At 48.5% G+C, this 25,397-nt stretch overlaps 1 protein-coding gene and 1 pseudogene across 3 annotated transcripts in view; one reads left to right on the top strand and one right to left on the bottom strand.

The window, feature by feature from the left end:
• The window catches only part of JADE1 (jade family PHD finger 1), a 60,413-nt gene extending 35,216 nt beyond the window's left edge, over nucleotides 1-25,197 (bottom strand). For 2 of the 3 annotated variants that reach the window (XM_040967493.1, XM_040967494.1), the window contains exons 1-2: nucleotides 25,075-25,197; nucleotides 4,241-4,318 (exon numbers count right to left, since the gene is read on the bottom strand). In XM_040967493.1, the coding sequence (XP_040823427.1) occupies nucleotides 4,241-4,292 (52 nt within the window). In that variant the 5' untranslated portion in view covers nucleotides 4,293-4,318; nucleotides 25,075-25,197. Of the gene's footprint in view, nucleotides 1-4,240; nucleotides 4,319-24,702; nucleotides 24,807-25,074 lie in introns of those variants that run through there. The other variant, XM_040967492.1, reaches the window with a different exon arrangement.
• On the top strand, nucleotides 6,412-16,844 carry LOC121147514 (annotated as a pseudogene).
• Nucleotides 25,198-25,397: the final 200 nt, after the last annotated feature.

The raw sequence follows: 25,397 nt of genomic DNA, 5'->3' as shown, positions 1-25,397 counted from the left end.
AGCAACAGCAAGTCCTACTCCCCAACATGGCCACCAAGGAAAAGCCTGTAACTGGTTGGCATTCTCGTAACCTCCTCTGCAAAAGGCAAACAGTTTCTCTCTGGATCTTGGGGAAGTACAGTGACAGGCAGTTGATACAACAGTTAAGACACCACCACATCCCAATCAATGCCAGAGTGCCTGGGTTCAAGTCCCAGTTCTGCTCCCAACTTCCAGCATGCTGGTGATGCATACGCTGAGAGAAAACAAATGACGGACCAAGTAGCTGGGACCCCAGCATCCAAATGGGAGACCCTACTGAGCTTCAGTCCAGCCCAACCCCATCTATTATATACATCTGAGAAGCAAACCAGCAAAAGGTTCACCTTCTCTCCCTCTCTGCCCCAGAAATTATACAAACATTAAATTCAAACCAACCAAAACCACTATTTGCATTTAGCTACTTTATCCCAGCCAAGACTTCATGTTCTGCAAAAGCAGCTGTGCCAGATGAACAGTATTAAGTACTATTTAATTCTTGTCTTCTTACAGGAAATATATTCAGATGTGTATGGATGCCAATTCCTGTCACAAGCAAGGCCTCTTGATGTTTCAGTTAGCCTCCACAGCTCCACCAAAGACCAAACAAAATCTCCTGAAGGTTTCAAAGATACTCAAAGTGGCTGGAGGACCCCCTGACCAAAAGCCCCCAAGGACAGATGATCCTGACCTGGAAGTGGGAAATTAATGACTTATTTTCCTGGGGCCATCCCCTGGCACCATGTGTCACTTCAGAGACTGGCTGAGCCATCCCATCCCAGCAGCCGAGTTAACTACACACACCACCTACAGACACCAAATGACACGCCAGCTGACAGCAGAGCTTGGTCCCTAGGGCACCTGGAGAGAGGACTCAGCCACTCTGGATGCAGCTGGATGAGCGCTGGTACCTGACACCCGTGCAACCCTAAGTGTAAATACCAAGCTGGTATTCCCCTGGATCAGGCCAGAAAACAAGGCAGAGGGCTCCAGACACAAAGGGTTCCAGACCCAGAGGCCAACAGGGCCAACCGCGGCTGAGGCTGCGGCCCCATGCTGACATCTGCAGCTGCCATTCCCCATTTGGACACGTTCTATAACTGGGCAAGAGACTGCTGCCAAAATTCTGTCAGACCTGCAGGCTGGAGAGGCTGGAAAGGGCCATGTAGACCCAGCCCTCCCCATGAGAAGGACTGTCCAAAAATGCCCAGGCCCAGCTGGAAGAAGAGGGCAGAACAGAAGCTATCCCAGGTAAAGCTCATTTTTTGGACATGACAGTAAGGGCAGAAGGCACACCCTACCAGTCCCTTGCCTCCTCTACCTCCCCACCCACATACATACAAAAGGACGGTCTGACAGCTCACCAGTGGGTTCGTGGCACAGGCTCTACACTGAGAATTAGCTGGCCCAGGAGAGCATCGAAAGGGCACACTTTATCACGTGAACATGTGGCTATTTTTATAAGGTCTGGCATTCCAAAAGTTCTTAATGAGCCAGCTTGTTTACCACGATCAGCATCCACAGTAATTATCAAATCACTGAGCCTGGACAGACAGCACAGCCATAAAACATCAACCTTATGTTTTGTCTTGAACCAAGTCTATGACAAAAGGCCGCCTGCCTTCTACTGCCATTCACATCCCTCAGCGCCATCATCGCTGTCAGATGGCCACATCTGTCCTAGGACTAGAACAGAATAAGCTTCACATCTCTGATCCCATTAACCTACCAGGACCCTGGAAACATTTCACCTTCATCCTCCGCCCCCAAGATTCCTCAATGGGGGCGGCACAGAGCGGTGCAGCACAGGGAGGCGGCTGCTCTTGGATATGTGTTGCACGGGGTCCCTCTGTTCTCTCCAACCAGAGCTCTGGGTGAAACACTTAACTGTTCAGAGCTGTTGTGGGCTGTGCCCTCCTCCCTTGTTCCAAACTCATCTTTTAAAGCCTTAACTGGCCTCTAAACTATGTGGGGTACAGCACACTAAGTACACAAGTGGCTTTCTCAATCTGAGTTAGTAACACTTAAAAATTTCACTCTTTGGCAATGGATGAGAGCATTTCCTTCCTACTGGATGGCACTGGTCCAGGAAGAGGAGGGCTTCCAGTCTGAGAGAAGGTTCTAGAATCTCTTTTAATCCAACTCTCCCCAAGCAAGGAAAAAAAAAAAAAAGGCAAGACTAAATGAGCTTGATCCTGCTGCTTAATGTCAAAAGAAAAAAAGAATCTGTAAGATAAATTAGGACTCTTGGTCCCTTTGCTGGGTATGTGGAGGCATTTTATAAAACCTTCTGATGAACTCTGAGACTCTGTCCATCCCTACAGGACAGAATTGTGTACTCAAGCACACAGCAAGCTGAGGACACTTTGACAGCACCACAGAGGGGCAGAGAAACACCAAGGCACAGGCTTGCCTCGAGGAGTAAACTGCCTCCAACTGCAAACATCAAAGAAAGCAAGGAGGAAGGCTGTGAGATGACAAATGCCTTAGAAGCTTCAGAAGCCACACCACCCAAGGTTGGGGGGTAGGAGGGAGGGCATCACTGTGCCCACACTTTGGGACAGGTCCCAGGGTCTCTCACTGAAATATGGGGAAAGCCCCTGTTTACAACACCTACCTAGTTCACTCTTGCAGTGCTCCCAATACCAGCAGCTTCCCCTGTCAGCCTCAAATCCTAATCCCTTGGCTGCTCCACTGAAGCCCTTCAGGTCCCTCCAACCATCACACACATCCCCAGGCACCAGCCAGCCAACCTTCCCACCACTGTCCAACTGCACCGAAATACCAATGAAAATACTTCCTTTCACTCTGCGCTTCAACTTCCTGGCCCCTCCACCACCCTCTATGGCCTCAGTGGGACACCCCAGTAGCCTTGCTCTCTAACATGCAGCATCTGCTGTAAGTTTAGAGACCAGCAAAGTGCAAATACTTCCTCCTCCAGGACCTGCGCCACTGCCACCTCCTCTAGAGCCTCCGTGGACTCCCTCTTCCCAGCTTGCGTGCAGATGTCCTCTGCTTCCATGGCACATCCAAAAGACATCTGTTAGTGCCCTCATGACTGCCTATCAGAGCTGTGCCTACATGGATTTCAGGCCAAGTTCCTCGAAACAGGACCCAGTTCCTTCCCCACCACGCCGAACAGCAAGGGTCCTTCAAGCGGTCTCTCCCGCGTTTAATTTGTAATGTGAAATGCAAGCTAATGGGGCTAGAGCTCAGGCACCGTGCTAGGTACAAAATTTCCTTCTGTTTTATGAGGGGAGCTGTTCTGAGTAGTCTGTTAGCTTCTCAATACACAGACACTGTGTGACATTTATTTTGACTGCCTGGAAGCCAACTAACTTCTGCTTCTCAGCTGCACTGTGAAAACACGAAGCTGCCAGAGCCGAGATGCAGGCAGCGGTACTGTGTCATTTTAAAAGCAAAAGGGTGGGCGGGAGTTGGGGCACAGCAGGTTATGCCCCTGCTTATGACGGGAGGATCCCACATCGGAGCAACAGTTCTCATCCAGGGTGCTCTACTTCCCATCTGGCCCCCTGCTAACGTGCCTAGGAGGGCAGCAGGTGATGGTTCAAATACTTGGGTCCCTAACACTCACATGGGAGACCTCTGGGATTCGAAGCCTACAGCCGATCCCAGCTCTGGCTATTGCGGGCACATTGGGCAATGAACAGATAGTGGGAAATCTTTTTCCCTGTCACTGTGCCTTCCAAGTAGATTTTAAAAGAAAATAAACAGATATTTTAAAATAATAAATAAAATAATAAATAAAGCCCAGGGAAGAGCAGAGAGTCCAGATCTATCAAGAAACAGTACTTAATATTTCCATGCCCTACCCAGCAGTCATTAATCTCCCCTGGAGCTGGACTAGTTAATAATTACTCGGCTCTGATTAAGTTCTCTTTTCATAAACAGCAACTGTAAAGTGCCATAAACGATGTTTCAGAAAAACAGACACACCAGTGACTCTTGGAACTGGATTATTCGTCCCTGGATAACAAACAGGAAGCCTTGGGAATGCTTGCCTGCAGTCAACCTTCCCCAGAAAGATCTAGTTACAGACCTGCAGTATCACTCTCTGATGAGCTTCCCCAGGCCTTGGCTCTCTCTGACCTGCCTGATACGCAAAGGGCCTCGGCTATTTAAAGCACTACATTTAAAAAAATCATGTTTTTACACTGACCTAAACCCTGGTAGTTTCCAAGAACAACAAAGCAGGACTTACTGCCATTGTCGTCCGAATCCTCACTGCTGCTGGGAAGGCGACCTCGTTTCATGATCTCCCCGGGAAACAGCAGGCAGCCTGCAAAGCAATGAGACAGCACTTAACCCAAGATGATCATACACAATCATCAAGTTGGGCTTCAGATGACAGCCCAGAATTTACAGCAAACAAAAGCAAGCAAATGGCCTTAACCAGCATTTCAATCATCAACTGGAAAAAAAAAAGATGCATAATTAGGTGTAATCATTAACAGACCAAGTTCTAAAAAAAACAAGGGAGGGGGTGGAGAAGTCCAGTATCACCAGGTCTCCCAAAGGCGCCAGGCTCCTCTCCATATTCCTATGACATTATTGCTACAACTACTCCAGGAGTCTCTTATTGACTGGCGGCAAGCACTGCAGAAAAAATCCACAGCAATGAACACTGTGCTTCCTCACTAGACAGATTCATATTTTATGTGTGCACAGGCAAACTGCTGGCATGGGGAGGGAGGATGCTGTGTCTGAACAAGTGAGTATTTACACTACACTGGGCATGCTTCTCTTGCAAATCGAGCTAAAATAACCCTAGGAGCCAGTTCTAGAGACTAAACCAACAGGGTGTGAGAATACAAGTGTCTTGCCTGACTATCCCCAGCCCCTCAGCAACTCAACAGCCACAGCCAAATGGGACCGCAGACATAGGTAAACTTTGGCCTTGCACTCACTGGGGAGTTACAGCCAAATGAGGTTCAGTGGTGACTTCCCCAAGGTCACACTGTGGACTTGGAGCTTCTTATTGTAAACCTAATGCTGTCTGCACTTGACCCCAACTCTTCTCATGACAAATAAAATCCAAACCAGCAGAACTAAGAAATCAGTGTGTACAAAAACAGCCTACCTGGTCAGATCACCCTCCCCCATTCCCTACCCAAGGAGCTGCCAATGGCAGGGCTCTAGCACCAGTCTCAGAGAGAGAGAGATGGCTTCAGTTGTGGTCAGTTTTTGATCTTACACAGATGATTAGTCAGCTCTTGAAACAAAACCAAAAAAACTTTTCCAAACCAAAATTCCTGGTCATCCTGAATCCTTCAGAGCCCCAAATTTATTGCCAGAGCGATGCTTCCCCAAGAAGACGTTAGACATTCTTAGGTTAGCAAAAGCTTGGTAGTCTATTATCTACCCACCCAGCCCCTCAGAAAAGCACATCCCAACCTCTTCCTCCCTGGAAATCACAGGCAAAATGTGATGTTTCCAGGCAAAGGCTGGCACAAAAGAACAGGGGGAGGGGGGAATCACTGTACTAAAACACAGCAATTAAAAAAAAAAAGCTCTACTCTAAATGGACCTGTAAAAAAAGTAATCAATAAACTCAGAAAATGCATCCTGCCGAAGGGGATCAAAAAATGCCAGATTGGTCTAAGGGTTATTTTGAGCTGGAGGCAAATGACATACCAGACACAGGAGGCCCTCTTGCCTTCCTCCTTCCCTTCTGGAACGGAAATGTCCCCCTCCAAAGGCCATTATTCATAAAGAGTCCTGACCTACAATTAAGCTTCCCTCACATACTTCCGAGTCACCTTTCCACAAGCTAACCTCCCTGGAAGCCCAAACCTCTTTTGTCTGGTCACCTGGCCATTGAGCATTCTGCTGAAATAGTATCTAAGTTTCCAGATCTAATCACCTTTTCGGTTCGTTCGTTTTCTTTTTCATTTCTTTGCTGGGAAGCCCCCTATGTGAAAATATCAACACCAGTCAAGTCAGTGTGCCTCTTCTGTAACCTGGCCTTCATCATTTTACTCACGGGCACCCTCACCTGAACCTGAGGTAGAGGAAGTTAGTTCTTCAGTAAGACAGTTTCCCCAACCCAGAACTGCAATGCTGCACTTTATTTTCTTTCCAAGAAGCTCTCCCAAATGATTCTTCCAAAACCACTGGCACATGGACCAAAAAAAAAAAAAAAAAACTAGCTGTGAGTCTTGACCTGCGTCTGAAGCTATCTTCGGAGTATGCTTGCTGGGCCAGGGTTTCATACCATAGCAGGGTCAGTCCTTGAACCCACTCACCCACAACTAACAAAACTCAGCCCACTCCAACCAAACGCTTTAAAGGCCAAACACGAAACACCGGTGTTGCCCTCCCTGCTGGAAATGATTGTCTTCCCTGCAGTATGCATGCCAAAAAAGGGCTGGCATGGTCCCTAAGCTCTCCTCCACCTTTCTAGAAAAGATACCCCTGCTCCTCTGCGGATTCCACAGCAAATTCAAGAAGGAAGGAGGAAGGCAAAAGCAGCTCACTTCTAATAACAGCTCTAGTTCCCCCAAAACGTGTTACAAGCGAGCTGTGGAAGAGGACAACCTCAAGAGGAATTCCTTAGAAGTAACAGCCTTGTGCAGCACTAGAGGACAGAGCTTGCCACCTCGTGAGCCGTGAGAACTGTGAGAAGGAAGAGGCTGAGAAAGCTCAGCCAACACATAAACAAGGAAACAAGGCTTACTGAATCTGCCCTGACTCAGACAGCTTAAATTCACCCATACAGCAAGAAGGCAGTTTAGACACCCACGTTCCACACTTGAGTACCTGCTTTAATTCCCAACTCCTGATTCAAGCTTCCTGTTAATGTGCACCCCCAAGAGACAGCAGGTGATAAAAATCAAGTGATTTGGCTCCTGCCACTCACATGGGAGACGACTTAGGTGGGAGATCTGGGAAGAGAATCAAGAGGATCTAATATATTTCTTTAAACTTACCCAAATACATGAGTGCAGAACTCAGGATCTTTTTGAGGCAAAATACTTTCCTTCCAACTTCCAAACAAAACTATCAGAGAAAGTATTCTGGCAGTCATTAAGTAAAAAATGTAAGTGCTGACCAAAATAGAATGACATTTCCAAACATACATAAATAACCTCTCAAGCAAAATTATGCAGGTAAAGGAGTAAACTCTGCTGAATTCCATCCTCACACACACTCATGTTCTCAAGGAAGCACGGTTAGGAAGGCCGTACTCTGCTCCTCCAGGGGAACTGGCACAGGAATGCCAGTTGGGGCTCCACAGGCTCTCCTGCACTGGGACCGTGATGCACTTAAACCCTGACATAGGAAGATTTATCTCACCCAGGGTTACTCACAGCGCATCAGATAAGCAGTTACGATCTTTCAGAGGTACAATTCACTAAGTGCACACCAACACTGGTCCACTGCAAAGCTAGCCAGAGAACGCAGGAGCCTGTCCATGCATTACCCCTTTCCAGGCTCTGCCAAGGCAATCGCTCACTCCTATCTAAATGGTAGCAGGATTAAGAAACAATCAATTACAAGAGCTACTCACTCCAGGGAAAGCAGCAAGTAGATAATGGCAGCATATAATGCATCCCACAAACATCTGAATATCGATAGATTAGGAGGTGCTGGAGTAATTACTGCTGCTGCCTCGTGGCCAGCACAGGGCTCACAGGAACAGAGGGGCAGTCAAAGGAGGACTCTGAGCAGTCCTGAGGTGCAAAGGGGAACATGCCACAGAAGGGATCACCTTTGGGACAAAGCCCATAGTATTTTAACATGGATACGCTTATCTTATTACTCTAAGTGCCACTTTGCTCTTAAGAACATTCACTGTACCCATTTCTCCAACAACATATATCACTTCTTGCCAAGGCTAACTCTCCCAATTGCTCCATGACTTTGTCCTTCTGCTACTATGGCCTGTTTCCCCGGAGTTCACATCTTGGAAACTTAATCCCCAATTCAACAATGCTGGGAGGGGAGGGTTAGTAACTAACAGGTGTAGTTTAGGAACTAATTTCATTGGTCAGAAAAGCAAGTCTGGGGGCCTGCATTGTGGCACAGCAATCTAGCCTGCTGCCTGCAATGCTGGCATCCCATACGGGAAATAACAGGTCAGCTGCCAATTACTCCACTTCCAGACCAACTTCCTATTAACATGCCTGGGAAAGCAGTGGAGGATGGCCCAAGTACTTGGGCTGCTACCACCCACATGGAAGCCCTGGATTCCCAGCCATACAGGTAGTGAACTACCAAATGGGAGATCTTTCTTCCTGTGTGTGTGCGTGTGTGTGTACACACGTGCACATGTGAGCCTCTGTCATTCTCTTCCCTTTAAATATAAAAAAAAAGGCCCAGCATGGTAGCTCAACGGCTGAATCTTTGCTGTATAAGCACCAGGATTCTCCCATATAGGCGCTGGTTTGTGCCCTGGCTGCTCCACTTCCTTTTCGGCTCCCTGCTCTGGCCTGAGTAAGCAGTAACTGATGGACAAAGTGTTGGGATTCTACACCCACCTGAGAGACCCAGAAGAGGCTCCTGGCTTTGTATTGGCTCAGCTCCAGGCACTGTGGCTACTTAAGGAGTGAACCAGCCCACAAAGATCTTCCTGTCTCTCCTTCTCTGTAAAGCTGCCCTTCCAATAAAAATAAAGCTTTAAAAAAGAGAGAGAGAGAGAAGAAAATAAAATAAAAAGTAAGCCTGGTTCTTCCTAATTGGACTCTGGCCACAGGATAAAGCTTCTCACAAAGTGAAGCCCCTCAACCTTAGACTTTGCAGCCTCCAGAACTACAAGCCAAACTCCCAGTGTCAATAAACTACCCAGCCAAGGGCATTCAGTGTCAGCAGCACCAACCTGCGCAGGCAGGCAGCTATTGAGTACTGAAGAGCTGGGACCATCAACACACAAGCTGTAACATGCAACCCAAATCCCATGACCTCGTACAAACTCACTCCCATCTTACACCTGTACCTTATTTTCCAGCACTCATCAGATGCCACCACAGCGTCCTGGAGATTACCAAGTGCAGCTATAGCCCGAACCCCAAACCTTGCCCCCTTTGAGCAGAATCCAGGCCCCCCACTCCTTACCCCATAAAAGGCAACCTGGGTAGGAACAACTCTCTCTTGATCACATCTAAGCGTGTACTATGCCTGGGACTTTTGGTAGTACCTGCTTCCCTGCTCACCTCTATGGGTTGTATTTCTATATGTAGGAAGACAAGAACCTGGACACAGTGCAGTGGGGCTCCCAATCTCCACAACAGTGGTAAAACAGGCAAGAACTGACACCTTTATTGAGTTAAGTACATTTCCATTCCCCACGTCCACAATTTTTACCCATTTCCAATTATTACAACAAATGCATCATGCCTATTGAACTGCCCTATGCAAGTCTGTCTCCTCGAGGCTGTGAACAGGTGCAGCTGCACTTAGAGGTGTTCTGATTTCTACCAGCTCCTATGGGAGGATCTCTTCCTAACAAACCCTATGCTAAACTGCCCAAGCCACGCCAGGCCTCATCCCTTGAAAACTGCTTCCGGTTCTCAATCCCTGTCAATGCTACTCCTGTTGTCCCTTCCTCCCACTTCATCTTGAATTCCTGTCTTCCGTGGGGTTCAGCTCAAAGCCACTGAATTCCTGTGATGCACCATTCTACAACCAAGCATTTACTCAGCTCAACGGATTTCCTCTTTTAGAACTTATCACTTTGTGTTTCAGCATATGGCTCACTTTAACAGTATTAACAAAATAAGCTATTGATACTTGCTAAACATCGGATGTCAAGATTTCCCTCTAGGGGAATCAGGTTAATATGTATAGGGACCACTGCTACAATCTGCAAGAAGACAGAGAAACTGGACTCAACACAGACAAGTGCGGCCTAATAATAAAGGAGCAATGTGAGGCCAGAGGAAAGGAAAGTCACCAAGAGGAAACCCCAGGGATAAGGGGCTTCGGGCTAAAATGACTAATGCTGAGGGCAAGCCAGGAAAATGAGATAAAACAGACACTAAGGGTGGGGGATTTTCACTATACAGATTAAACAGGATTCTTGTAGAAATGGATTCAGCAAAAACAGAGGAGGGAGCCCAAGGCAGTGCCTAGTTAAACAGGACTCAGAAGCCTGCCTGAGGTTAGTCAAGAGTCAAGCTTTGCATCATGATTCAAATGGTCCACATGTGTGTGCCTCCAAAGATTCTAGCACTGTGGAGCACTGACTAAGCTGCTGCCTGCAATACTGGCATCCCAAATGAACACCAGTTCAAAGCCCAGGTGCTCCACTTCTGACCCAGCTCCCTGCTAGTGTGTCTGGAAAAGCCACAGAAGATAGTCCACTTGTTTAAGCCCCTACACCCATATGGGAGACCCCAGCTCCTTGATTCAGCCTGGTCCAGTCAAGGTCATTGTAGCCATCTGAGGAATGAAGCGGTGGACAGATTTCACTCTCTCTGTCTCTTCCTCTGTAATTCTGCCATTCAAATAAATAAATCTTTTTTTAAAAAGTCTAAATTCAGGAATTCAGGAACACAATACATTCTCAGGGGTTAAATACAAAAGCAAGGGTATCACAGAAGGGTCAGTTGGTGGTCAAAAACAAGGCTTCCCAGGACAGCCCCCCAGGCTCACAGTCCTCAACACGACTCATGGGAGCACCACCTGGGCTTTTAACAAAGTGGACTCAAAGCGATGTCCATTTTCCATTCTTTGTCTAGTCAAAAAGTATACATTAACTAGCACTTGGAATTTTGCCCAAAAATGACGAAGACTATTAAGCAAATTTGATAGAGTCAGAAGACTGGGGGGGCGGGCAGAGGCTAGCCAAAGACCCTGTCTGGATCAGCTAAAAACAATCCTCTCTGTAGGGAGACTTGCACCAAGGCAGGCAAGCAACTGGGGAGTGTGCTCAGGGCACCATCTCCTCAGAAAACGTGGATGTTTGACCTGCTGGCCCAGGGCCTCTGTTTAAATCTACGTGGGTCACTCCCCCTAGACCACTCAGATTAAAATGCAGTACATTAGCCGATATATTAATTGAATGAAAACTCTATGGCGCTGGTTGCCAGAGATATGACAGGCAAGACACCGAATGCAGAGTGCTTCAGGTACCCACTGGTCCCCTCAGGATGGACAGTAAGCAAATCGCTGGGCAAGTGGCCCCAGTGTGGCCAGCGCCAGTCGGTTACCAATACCTGTTTGTGCACATGGTGGGCAGCAAAGCACCTCAAGACCTTGAAACCTGTTTCCTCAAATAAGAACTGGAAAAAATTAGTTCACCATAGTTGTGGGGAGCGGGGTGCTAAAGCCGTTCCTGGGATTTGGGAGGGGCCGTTGCAAGATGGCGGCGGGCCCAGGGCCAGGAGACAGAGTTGGTCTCACCAGCAGGTAAACAGAAAGTCACAGGGATAGGCTAATGCCTCCACTGTGATTATGTCATTGTTACTAGCCTATCAGATAGCACCAAGTGGACCCACAGGGAGAAGTGATTGGTGGAGAACAATATAAAAGTAGCCAGTAAAAGCTATATGGAGGACAGACAGACAACAGAGGACTCGGGGACGACAAGGAGAAAGACTGGGGAAAGAATGACGGACGGAATGGGAAAAACAGGGCAACAGAGAGGGGAAGGGTTTAGATCTTCAGGTGGAAAAGTCAAGGCGTACGGGGAGGAAAAGTGGCAGATAGGGATACAGAAGTGGTAGCAGTAAAAGCAGTATGGAGAGACGAATACAAGAAGGGAGAAATGCAGCAGAAAGTACGGGAAGAAGGGTGGCGGAATTAGGGCTAGAGAAGCGGGAGAGCAAAGCTTAGACCAATGGGGACAGGAGAGCGGAGATTAGGGTTTAAATGCAGCGTTTGGCAGTGAGGGGTCTGGTTCCGGCTTTTCCTGGACCCTCAAGAGCGTGCCTCGTCATTTTAGTGTCGCCATTGCTAGGTGGCAGCGACACATAGTAAATTAAGAGCAGCCAGTAGCTAAAAGAACCCATCCCTAAGGTGCCTCAGGAATCTGAGTGAACATTGGTGACCTGGGCGTGGTGGCCGGCACGCCTGGTATGTTATTCCAAGAAAGAATGAGGAATGACCTCAGGAGGCAGGGGAAAGGGGTTTCACAAGGGAATAAGATGATTAAGATGTTTATTCAGTGCAATCCCCAGGAAAAGGGCTGATTTGAGACAGCAATGTGTCCAGTACTGTCTGTGGTGGGATGGGGACTAACTTTCAGGTGATAAACTCTAGGTTATCACAGTGATGATGACAGCCTCGTATTTGTAACTACTTATGGTTCCTATCCAAAGAGGCGGGTTTCCTTTTCCAAGTATGAAGCCCACATGCTGTCCTTCACATCACTCGAGGAGCTGTGGAAGGTGCGCAATTAGAAGGCCTTCAGCACTCCTACCATGAATCACCATGCTTTATATCAAAATAACCCTTCTGGAGAAACACCGGGTTCCTGAACCTAAACTGTATTCCATGCACACACTCTTTTACTGGATCTGAGATGCCTTTGCTCAATTGCCTCACTGACCTTTAACTGGAATAACCTCCAGTATAGTCGTTTTAAATGCATTAGTGTTCCAGTCTCAAACAGCTAAACTCTAACACCTGTTTTCAGAAGTGGGGCGGACTTAAAGAGAAATTCTGATAGCTTCAGTATTTTTTAAAAGTATTATGTATTATCAAGGTTCTTGGGGGGGGGAATGTATTTTAATAGGTCACTTTCTTAAATGCCATGAAATATGTATTCTCCATGTACCCAAATGTACACAGCAAAATTTGTCCACCTTTCTCCAAACAAACATGAACCCAGCTGGTTTCATACCTCAGTTTCTAAAGCAAAAGTTAGTTGTCTATATCAAGTTTTCAATTTGGCAACATTATCTAATTCATATGCTCACAGTCTAAAAATACTAGTGTGACTATAACTCAAACCCAGATTTCTCAATTTAACCAAAGGGTTACATCCAAAAAAAAAAAAAAAAAAACTCAGATTTAACTGACAAAGGGCTTAGATCTTAAATTTTAACCTTGTCTAAATATTTCAACCAAAAAATTAGGAACTTTTAGAAATGTTAGCATTTATAATATCACACTTAAAGAAAACGCTGCCTGCACCACTTAACACTAAACCTTTGGAAAACCATCAAAGTTGAAAATAAGCAGCTGAAAAGAGGTTTTTCTGTTAGCAATAAATAACTCCTCCTGACAAGACTGCGGATCAAACCGATCATTGTAAACTACAATGATTACTCCTATTAGAGTTGCTTAAAAGGCCCACGTGCCACACATGACTTCATAGAACTTCTCTGTAAGTCACTTTTTGATTCCGATTTAGGAAGTCAATTAGGAAGTTTTCGGAATTTACGGAGTTTATAAATTTGAGTGGTTGTGAATGAATCACAAGCAGCTCTCACTTGCCAATTCATCAATAATCCAATTGCTGCCCTGCAGCCGGAAGACAATCTATTAAATCCCTTCTGGACCTCCCTAATTGCCGACTCAATTAAGGCACAACAGCTGAATAAAAGCAGCTGTATCAAAACTGTCCAATCATCTGTACTTGAAACTTTCCTTGACATAGGAGGAAATGAATTCGCACCCAAACAATAATGGCAGTCACTCAACATGGCCTCCAATCCTGAGTTCTTATCCTATTTCCATCTGCTCAGAACTGCTTTCCGTTAGCTCTATTTGCTCAGCTATGCAAAGAAGCCCAAAACATATGAAGAGGGACAAGCAGGGAAAGTGCAAGGCAGGAGGACGGGGGAATACTGGGAGGTCACTGTTGGCTCAATGGTGAAGGCCACCTCCCACACTGGAGTCCTGGCTCTTCTCCAGACTCTAGCTTCCTGCTCATGTGCACACTGGAAGGCAGCAGGTGGACCACCTGTGCTGCTTCCAGGCTCCTGGCTACAGCCTGGCCCAGCTCCAGCTACTGCAAGCACTGTGAGATGACAGAGCTCAGCCTGCCTCTATCAAGGTTTATCTCAGTCTCTGCCTTGTAAATAATCTTAATTGAAATACAGGCTTGCTTATATATTTTAAATGGAGGCTTTCAATTGTTTATTTATTTATGGAAAATGTATGGGCAAAGAAAAGGGTTTACTGTGGTTCTGACAAACACAAAGTGTTCCAGACGGGACAACTTGGGAACTTGTACTTGTGTTGAAACGCTTTGATGACTTTAACCTTCTACCATGATTCTGTGGTAATAACAGCAAAGATCTGAAAGCCAAAACCTTTCCTCACTTGGGAGGAACATTGTGATGCTCAGGGTTAAACCACTGCTTGGAATACAAGCGTCCCACAGTCAAGTGCAAGTTTAGATCCCGGCCCCACTTCAATCCTATTTCCTATGGATGCAGACGGGAAGTAGTAAACGGGGTCAAGTGCTGGGTGCCTGCCACCCAGGTGGGACACTTGGATGGCGTTCCAGGTTCCTGTCTTCAGCCTGGCCCAACTCTGGCTCTCGCTAGCATTTGGGGCGTGAACAAGCAGATGGCAAATGGTACTCTGTCTGTGTGTCTCACTCTGCCTTTCAGAGAAGTTAAAACAACACGGCATGTGTCCCTGCCTGCTCCCCTCTTCCTCTCTGAAACAGAGGATGTGGGGGTACAACTTCACTACCAGTCTAAAATGAGCAGCCATCAACAAATGCTCCATCTATGCTCCCCCTTCCTCTCCCGCCAGATGTAGCCATCAATGGCTCATCTTGCCTGACATTACGATGAAAAAGGAAAAATTAGGATAGGTACTAAGATAATGCCCTAAAATGCTATTATTATCCTCTATTCTGCTTGATTAGGTCACGGTGAACCTCAAAAGCTGAAGTTTTGGAAAGATGTAAGAATAGTCAACATCAGTAGGAGGTGACCTAAAATAAGAACAAAAAGAATAGAAAAAAAAAATAACCCAGACAGGAAAATTAGAGTTTAAAATGCCTTTAAGGAATAAACATGTTTCAACTTCCTACCCATTTCAAAGAGTACTATTTTAGGAGGCAAGAAATAAAAACAGAAAGACTGCAATCCAGAGATGGCTGGCGAGTATGCCATTCCCTCCACCTGTGGCAGACTACATTAGGTTTCTTTTCCTTCAGTTCAGACATGATTTCAGAATTCTTCTTCACAGTATTATCACCCAGTTGCCATGCACGTTCTATTCCTTTTCTCACATTTTCATAATGTCCCAGAGAAAGTCAGGGTAAGACAAATCTCCTCAGATTTTTACAAAAGTAAAAGTTTACTTCCTAAAGCATCTCAGTGATCAGTGGTCTGGGTTCCACTCCACCTGGAGTCTCGAAACCAGGATTCACTTTGTTTTCTACGCACACATGCACACACACACTTCCAGGTCACAATCAAGGTACATGTCGGTGACACTTCAGAAAAACAAGTGTTAACAGGAGACAGCTTGTGAATAAACAGGGATGGGGTCAGATCAGTAAGGGACTCTAACCCATTACCCTACCTCTGGTGGAATAAGCCAATACATGTCATACATGTCAAGTGTCTAGGGGGCAATCTTATGCTTTTTAAATGCTGAAACCAGATGTTCTTACACAGGATATACACCAAGGCTTCTGCAGAAACCAGACTCAAACAGCTAATGACAATTACACTGTGCGCAGACTGAAATGCAGCTGTCTTAAGGAACTCTGTTCCTTGATTATAGCCAGTTGTCAGAAACTATCAGTTACCACTAACAATGTTAAGTCACCGGAAACTGTGTACGTAGTGGTGTAAAGAACAGAACAAGACGGACTGTGCCTGGTATCTACTGGAAGGCAGGGACAGCACACTCCACAGAAACTGCATTCACACAACATTTGAGTTACATGTGAAAACAAACATTTCATCACAACTGTACAAATCTTGTTATTATGGTCACAAACAAACAAAAAACACAAAGCAAAATCTAGCAGTAAAGTCTGGGAAGTGCTAAAGCAGAAGAGTCTCTCAAACGTGGACTTGGTCTGTAAGACATCTTCCCCTCTTGCAAGGTGGCAGGTGGAACAGCACCAACCCCAAGCCGGACAAGAACAAACCCCTAGCCAAGAAGGTAGACAATGCCAGCAGTTCAGGGAAGAAAAGAAGCCCATCAAGGGAAAGAAGGCCAGGAAGAGCCCCCCCAACCCCCACTGCAGCCAGAACCCTGTCCTAGGGAGGAGCATCATCCACGTACTACAGGAAAGCTCTGTACAAGAGGAAGTACGCAGCCCCCAATCCAGGATCAAGAAGAAGAAGAAAAGGTTCTGGCTTCCATCACAAAGCCTGAGGGCAGTGACAAGAACAGTGGTGCGTGTTGGTCAAGTTCTGCAAGATGCCTAGATACTATCCCACTGAGGACATGCTTCAGAAGCTGCTAAGCCAGGCAAGAAGCCCTTCAGCCAGCATGGGAGGAAGCTGCGGCCAGCATCACCCCCCAGGCCCGTCCTCATCATCCTCACTGGGCACCCGGAGGCAAGGGTGGTGTTCCTGAAGCAGCTGGCCAGGGTCTGCTGCTATAACTAGACCTCAACTGGGTTCCTCTGTGTAGAACACACCAGAAATTCATGATCATCACCTCCACAAAGATTGACATCAGGGGTGTGAAGATGGCGAAGCACCTCACTGACGCCTACTTCAAGCAGCACCAGCTGCGGGAGCCACCGCACCAGGAGGGAGAGATCTCCAACACAGAGAAGGAGAAACAGGAAATCACAGAACAGTGCAAGGTCCATCAGAAAGCTGTGGAGTCACAGACCCCTGCCAAAAACCAAGGCCGTTCCTCATCTCCAGGACCACCTGCGACCTGTCTTCACCCTGACAATCGGAGTTTACCCTCACACATTGATGCTCTGAATTTCGCAGAAGCTCATTAAATATCTAGTAATAACAACAAAAAGACATCTTCCCAAACACAACCCATAAAATTGTACCAGGAAAGGTAAAGGCTTCAGATCATTTAAAAATGTGACCCACAGTCTGATTGTAAAAATGAGCAGCTTGAGCCAAGATGCACAAACAGGCCTAGAACAAATCAGAGGTTCCCTGTCTTCTGTGGGTGGACACAGATATTCCAGGACATGCCAGCCACCAACCCCCCTCAGGGACCTGCCAGGAGCTTCCCCTCCTGGAGCTCAATCTGGAAGGAACGAGGTGCTGAACCCCACGATCTGTTCATCAGGGAGCAGACAACTTCAAATCTCAAAGCTGGTTTCCTGGCAAACCCCCAGGATGCCTGCCGGCGCAAAGGGTCAAGAGAACATATCCTTGGATTTTGTCACACACCCAACCTGAAGTCAGCTTTGCCAACACATAACCCCCTAGACAGGGCGTCCTGCCTGGCCCCGTGGATGCGGTGTGTGGGTATCTGCCTGCTCTCCGCTGGGTACACAGGCCCCAGCGATACACTAGACCCTCAAAGGTGATCTAGGAACCCCAGAATTGGGCAGCACAGCCCTCAGGCTAGTCATCTCCACCCCACTTGTCAAATTCCTGAGCTCAGCTCATCTACAAGAAAAGGTGACTATGTCAGCAGCAGAACCAATCTGCTGACCAAGTCCCCAATGCTATTACTCACTACTCCCAATCTGGGCTCCACAGCCTGGTTCAAACAGGTGAGGAGGGGGGCACAAAGAACACCTCAGGACCCATCAAACCCCACTGTCAATGTCTGTAAGTATGTTTCTACAGGAACACCGCTTTGCATGTCCATTCACCTCCTTCCATAGTTGCTTCCTCGTGACAGCTACAGAGCTCTGCGGCTGCGCCAGACCAGGTGTTTCACAAAGCCTAAATTGACTGCCTGACCCTTAACAGAGAAAGTGTACTGAACTCTCTTATCAATCAACACACTGGCAGTATGATGTTTGTAAAGCAACAGTATGTATGTTTAGTTAAAGGTGAATCAATTACCAGGTCTTGGGCAAGGACTTTAAAAGGCTTATGAAGTAAAGAATCAATGTCACCTAGTTAACCACCCCCCCAAAAAAATTAGTCCCTCTCTAAGGAAAATGGACAAGGTTCCCAAGGGAAAAAAATGAAACCTGGAGAGGTGGGGGTCTGTACCCTAAGCAACTTAACTAAAGGCCACATGTAGACATCAGTGAGCTTTCCTCACAAGGAAGCACTTCAGGCTCTTCCTCAGGGCTACTGTACACTAAGTAACGAAAATGTCTAGCAAGCTTATTTTACTAATTTCAAGCTAATAACCAATAAAACGATCGTTCCAGACAGGCGGGCTCATCGTGACCCAAGGTTAACAGTGACAGTAAAAGGATCAGAGCAAAGTTATAATAAGAACTTGGCAGGATGTAAACTCTTAACTGGAATCCAGGGGTACCCTTAAGGAAACCCACTGAAGCCTGATGGCCAGGGGCTTCAGATCTTAGAACAAGCCTGCGTACTTGGTGTCCACATCTTCCATGCGTCCTAACATTTCCACACTGAAATCTCTGCTGCTAGTAGACTGAATAATCCAGAGAAATTCTAAATGGTGCTCGCTGTGCTCTGTGCTAAAGGAAAATAAATCCAATAGCTCTACCCCAAAAAACTTGCTCCCCGAGCCCTGAAACCTTCACCGCAAGTAAGTGCTCAGAAACCGTCTCAAAAACTGTAGGAATTTTCATATTAACAATTTCCTGTGCCAGAGACATTAAATGAACACTATTTCAAATATATTACTGCTAAACTTTAAGTACTTTCAACAAAAGAAAACTACTTAATTCCTTCAATAATAAACCCCAAAGAACCCAGAGTTTGAAACAAAACTTACTTCAATTGCCCTCAATCACCTTATATATGCCTTCTACCCAAAGGAAAAAAAAGAGTAAAAACTAAACTGGTTTTGGAGTAACCAAAAGTTCAGTCGCCAACTATCAAAAGCACATCATGTAAGCAAGCACCTGTTGTTCTAAAGGTCATGAAGACTGAAGGTGAGGACGCCCGTTTCCTCAGTGACAATGCCCTCCACTCCTTTAAGGCTAAGGAAAGCCAGCCTGAGTGGTCAGCGATGCCCTGGCCTAGAAAGGCCACAACACCAACAGCATCTAGCACCAACCTCTACTGCTCTGTCCCATGACACTGAGGCCCAGCTAAGCATGCAAAACACCACTTCCGCCACCAAGCAAGAGGTCCTGGAGGCCACTCTGGCACTTACTAGGAAGACAGAGTAACACGCTTCATCAGAGGTATCAAGTGCAAAAACTATATAAATATACACACCGTCCTGACCACAAACCAAAGCTTTTGCATAACACCGGGCAAATGATAACAGAATCTCAACTAAGTATCAACTTTCTGAGGTATGTTCTTACCAACATAATAAAAATAGTCATTGTCTAATTTGGGGTTTTTTGTTTTTGTGGGTTTTATTTTTTTTCCTTTACTTGAAAGGCAGAGACAGATCTTTCGCCCAGTGGTTCACTCTCTAAACTTACCACAGCCAGAGTAGGGCTGGGTTGAAGGCAGGAGGAAACTGGGTCTCCCACATGGATACCAAGAACACACCACTTGAGCCATCAACCTGCTGCCTCCCAGGACACCCGTTAGCAAAACATGGAATCAGAAGCAAGGCATCCAAAAGCCATCACTGGCTCCAACCATCCAGTTGTAAATACAGTACTACAGAAAGATCTTGAAAAGAGAGAGAATGGACTGAACACTAAATAACTCAAGGAATTAAAACACTTTTCCAGGGCCGGTGTTGCACTGTAGTGCATATAGCCATCACCTGGGACACCAGCATCCCACATGAGCATCTGCTAACGAGCCTGGAAAAGCAACTGCAGGTAACTCAAGTCTGTGGGTCCCTGCCACTCACATGAGACCCAGAGGCACTTCTGGCTCCTTGGCTTCAGCCTGGACAAGCCCTTGTGGCACTGGGGAGTCAACCTGTCTCTTTAATGCTTTCAAATAAATATTGGGGGAACTTTCCCAGTGAAAATTGCTACCAGAGTTCTAATAACTCCTAAAATGCTAGCAAATCCAAACAAACACGTCCCTTATGTATTAATACATATACATCATACATACATGCACTAGCAGAGGGAATGTATATTGTTGAACATGGTACCAAAGGCTTAGTCATGAAAGGAGGAAAGAAGTTTAAAACTGATAGAATTCTGTTTGTAACAATTAAGCCAGAACTTTCAATGCAATCCAAACAAAAAGACTACTGGTTGAAATGTCTTTATCTCCCTCCAGCTATTTTATAAGCCCTGAGTGAAAACAGACCATTGCTTCCCACAGCCTAACAGATGCACACAAAACCCAACAGGTGAACACCCTAACTCCAAGGCAAAGAAACAGCAGTGTGAGGAACTTTTAAGCCTCATCCTTCCTCCAAACCTTGAAGACAGCCAAGCGGATCAGTGTTGGCGGTCTTCCTGCTTGCTGTTCTAACCTCCTCAGAACTGAAACAAACATTTGCTGAATCCTTTTCCAACAAGTCTGTGGGTGAATACAGACTCCAAACTTAAGACTTCAGAATTACAATAAACACTATTTTGATTTCCAGTCCTTTTCCTCCAGGAGACTTACGTTCTCTGCCTTAGAGGTTCTATCCAAGCTACCGAGGCGTACCATCACTTATGGGAAACAACTAGATGTAATAAGTGCTCGGTGATCAGATGGCGATTTTCAGAGCTCAACCATTACTCTACCATTGGGAGGTAGGGGCAGCAAGTGGGAAAATCTGAACATGTCCTGGTAACAGGTGACACTCCTTACACAACTGTCCACGGCATGTAACATGGCACATACACATTCACAAAGAAAAGTATCTGGAAGGCAATAGTGAGTCCCTACTGGTAGGAGCATATTTTGATTTGCCTCTGTAGAATCTAACTTTAACCATTGTGCAGCCAACACCAATTTCATAGTGACTTGTTTAAACCGCTAAAAACCAGTCTCAGCTCATGACCAGGCCCAGCTAAGCAACAGTTTTAATTCTAGAAACAAGTATTTCCTTAACTTGCCAGATTTAGCTCTCTGATCTCCCTCTCAGGCACACTGTCAAGACTTGTGTATGCACTGGAAACCACTCAAATAATGGGAGAACCAAGAAGGTAGGGCATTTCTCCTTGCAAAGGAACTTATAGTTTTCTAAAGTTACAATCTTTGTGCAACTCATCCCAGCCTTCCTTACTAGAAAGCAGTGTAGGATCTTCAGTCAAGCTCCTCTGTTAGCATAGGAACAAAAGCGGTAAGAGCCCATCATCTAAATAGTTGAAAGTGTGTTCTTCTAAGCGTTGAAATGAATAATGTCACATCAAACACTTAAGGGTGAAAGGATCAAAAAGTCAACTGACTTAGGGTTAAAAGTGACAGTAACAGGTACTCAGGATCTTTGTGGCTAACAGTGGTTAATCATTCTGTCTTGCTTAGGTGAGCGCTGGGACACAGCACATTAAGCCACAGTGTGGGCCAATTCCAGCCCCCACTCCTCCATTGGCCTGGGGAGGCAACTGGGCAAACACAGCTCCTTGGGTTCCCGACGCCCACGTGGGAGACCACAAGTTCTAGGCTCCAGCGTTTGGCCTGGCTCTGGCTCTGGAAAGCATTCGGGAAGCCAAGTTGGGAAATGGAAGATCTCCCCCCCTCTACCTTTCAAGTAAACGAAACTAAACATTTTATCAACTCTTTACTGCATGTATACACTAAGAAAGCATTATTAGTAAACACTTCATTTTATGTCCTCCCCCCACATACTGCCTACCCTACAAACCACCAATTATTGTATTTATAAAGGTGTTTTCAGTATTAAATATGATTACGCGGAACCCTTCCTTCTCCACCTAGAAGTGATTACATCTTTATTAGCAGTGATTTGATCGAAACGTGGCTCAGTATGGAGTCCCTAACCATAAGTGGTGACACACCTCCACATCAACTTTCAGGAAGTCTCCGCAATCCCAAAACTAGCCCATCAACTTTGAAAGGTACTAGCCTCCAGCTACAAGTAGCTGAAGTGCTGGCCCTCACGGCAGATCGCCTTAAAAAGGAAGTAGTTCACCTTATAAAAACCTGAAGGAAACCCTTAAGCAACTCCCATTAATAATGGAAACTTCAAATCCTCTCCCACTTCTCCAGAGAGAAAAAAAAAATCTGTTCCCAAAATTCATTCATTCATTCGTTTTACAAAAAGGAAAACCAAAGTCGCTCCCAGCCGGGATTAAATAAGTCAAGCAGGCGACGCCCCCTGGGCCCTGCCAGGTGTGGCAGGACAACCGGCTGCCTCCACGTAACTGGGAAAGCCGGCAGCTTTTAAACCGGCTTCGAAGGCACGTTTAAATCGCCCGCTTTTTTGTTTGGTCGCTGCATTTACCGGCGCCTGCACTGGCGGCCGCCCCTGCGCGCCCAGGAGGGGGAGCCCGGGGTGGAAAAGCCCGAGCCGGGCGCGAGGGAGCCGGGGGGAGCGAGAAGGGCCGGTGGGCTGGGAGTGGGACGGCGGCAGGGAGCGGGGTGCACGGGGACCAGAGGGAGGAAACTGCGGCTCCCTGCCGGGGGTTCCGAGAGGGCCGGGCCGCCATCCCGCACCGGGAGCGCACCGCGCGGCTCCGGCCGGCCGCCTGGGAGTGCGCAGGGCCGCGGCGCGGCGCCGCCTCCTCCCGGCCCGCCTCCTCCTCCTCCTCCTCCTCCTGAGGCGACAGAAACAACAGCGCGGGAGGAGGGGAAAGTAACTCCCTGCACCTCCGCCGGAATCAACCCCGGTGCCGTGATGACACCTTCTCGCGGCGCAACCAAGCTCCGCTCCCTCCGCAGCCGCGTCCCCGCCGCCGCCCTCGCCATTTGAAAGTGGCCACCCCCCGCCGCCGCTCCTCCCGCCCCGCCGCCGCCAGCTGCACCAATCCGCACGGCCCCAGTCGCAAATCAAACGCTCCCTCGCGTCCAGAAGCCACTTGCGCCGCTGGCAACGGCCGCGCCGTGCCCCCCTCCGCCCTCCCCGAGTCCCTCCCGGGCGGCACCTCGGGCTGCGGCGGGCGCGCCGGCGAGAAACGGTTGTAAGATGGGAGCGGCGACGGCGAGCAGCCCCGAGCGGGCTCGGCTCCCGCTCCCGCTCCCGCCCCCAGACAGTTCTGGAAACTGTGTATCACCTCTGTCACAGGAAGCCATCCGGCGAGGAAGGCGGGCGCGGAACCAACAAACAAACGCCCGCGGCCGCCCGCCGGAATCGACGCGGGGACGGCGACGGGGCTGCGGGCCGTTCCCGGGGCGGGGGCGCGGCGGCCACCCCCGCGCCGCGGGCTTTGTGCGGGGCTCCCGCGGCCCGGCCGGCCCCGCCACCCGAGGCCCCCCGGCTGCGCCGCCGGGACCGTTAGGTGACCCTCTGGCCGTGGCCGGGAGGCCGCGCCTCGGCCGCCGCCCGACCCCATTTCCACACACGGCGCCGCCTCTCTGCCCACACGAGAGGCGGGCTGCAAAAGTTGGCCCCGAGGCCACCCAGCACCTGCCCACGTGCCGCGGAGGCTCGCTCCCGCGTCTCCCCCGACCCCGTCCCCCCCGCCACCCTCGGCCGCCACATCACCTATTACCGGTGGGAGGGGAGAGAGGCAGCTATTTAAACGCCCGCGGAAGTTGAGGCACCCCCACCGGCGGGTGCCGTGCACCTGCCTCCCGCCGCCGCGCTCCGCCACTTTGAGCAGCAGCCGCGTCCTCGGCCCCGCCTCCCGCCGCCCGAAGGCGGGCGGGAGGGGGTGGGGAGCGGGAAGGAGGTGGAAGGGATCGAATTTCTCCAGCAAATGGGACCGTTCCGACAGGATTCGGTTCCCCGGTCAACATTCCACATTCCACCCCTCTCCCGCATTTGCAAGCCACTGCCGAGCAACCCGGAAAGCCTGCTGGCTACCAGACAACAGCCCCCCAACTCTCTCAAACGCACACACACACTCACACTCACACACACACTCTATCTCACAGGCACGAGACACGTGCACCGTGAAGGGCTCAGCAACTTGCAGTCCGGGATACAACACTGCACGTTCATTTAGGGCAGCGAGAGGCTGAGAGACACCACCTCCCTACCACCCCTACAATTCACAAATGGTGTCAAAGGTTGCAATTTGCAATCCGTTTTAAGTTCATGATTAATCGGTACTTTGCTCGACCCGACGCAACTCCTTCCCAATTAGACCGATGAAGTAGGTTTTACACTTTGCAGTCCGGCCGTTAAGGAAAAGATCTAATCGCTGGAATCCCGTTTGAGGAAAAGAATCTAATAGCCAAGCTGCCCCTCCACCCCCTTTGCTCACTGCCCTTGAATTGATGCAATGAATATTTTGGACATGTGGTGACGCGGTGACAAGACCGAGGACTGCGGCCACCGTACACAGATGTAACCTACACACAGGTTTGGACAAATACAATCCTCCCCCACAACCACCTGCCCCACCCGCCCCTCCCACACACACACACATATACATACGCGGTCACACACACTCAGGATTCATATATGTACGCGAACCTGCGTTCTGCCATTGCCATCTGTCTAGCAAGTTGCTACTATGCTTCCCACTTTCATGCAGCCTAATGCACTTTGGCTTTTCAGAAAATTCTATCAACTAAAGCCAACTCAGCGGGGTCTCTGTTCCTGAATGCGTTTAATTAGCGATTCACCTGAAACCGGCATGTTCTTCGCAAATTCCCAAAAAGAGAAAGCTCTGAGTCTTCAGCCTCCCAATATGGAAAAAAAAAAAATCACCACCGCAATAAAACTTACAGATCCAACACAGGTCAATTTTCAGGATTTCCAAAAATCATCCTGTCCTTCTCCTCCTCCGGTCCCCGCCCCGGTAATGCCCAAGTTGCTGGTGGGATAGTAACGCGGCGCCCGGCGACCGCCTCCCTCCCTCTTCGCTACATATCGAGAACCCAATCTTTTGGCGCCATATTAATGACGTACTATATTATTTCCACTAGGCAGCGACCTTCGGCATTAAATTACTCCCGAGAACTCCCGAGCAAAGCAACAAAATCATCAAATATGGCTGAGCCTCTGGGCTGGCCCTGCACAGCCGCGCCGCCGCCGCGGGGCCGGGACGCGCAGCCGGACCCACGCGCGGCGCCCCTCGCCCGTGGCCCGCGCGCGTACCTGCTGCGGAGGGCTTCGGCCGAGGCGCCGGGCTCCGCGCCGCATGAGTTCGGCCGCCGCGCGCGGACGGCCGGGGAGCCGGGAGGGCCCCTGCTCTCGCCGGCGCGCACACAGCCGCCACTCGCGCACGGAGGCACTCTCGGACGGGCGTTTGCCTTATGATGGAGGGAGGACTGCGTGAATCAAACTCATTTCTGGGTCACTGCTGCCACAGGGGGGAGCACTTTAATCCCTTGCCAAAAGGCGAGGGTGGGGACGGGCGGGCGGGGGAGCGCGCGGGGCGCCCGCGGCGCGGGGGGCTCGGGGCCCCCCGGTTAACTCTT

This window comes from Ochotona curzoniae, unplaced genomic scaffold, assembly GCF_017591425.1.
Source record: "Ochotona curzoniae isolate NIBS_2020 unplaced genomic scaffold, NIBS_Ocur_1.0 scaffold_4506, whole genome shotgun sequence".
NCBI lineage: Eukaryota > Metazoa > Chordata > Mammalia > Lagomorpha > Ochotonidae > Ochotona > Ochotona curzoniae.
The sequence above is the reverse complement of the archived record's forward strand: the minus strand, read 5'-3'. Positions and strand labels throughout refer to the sequence as shown.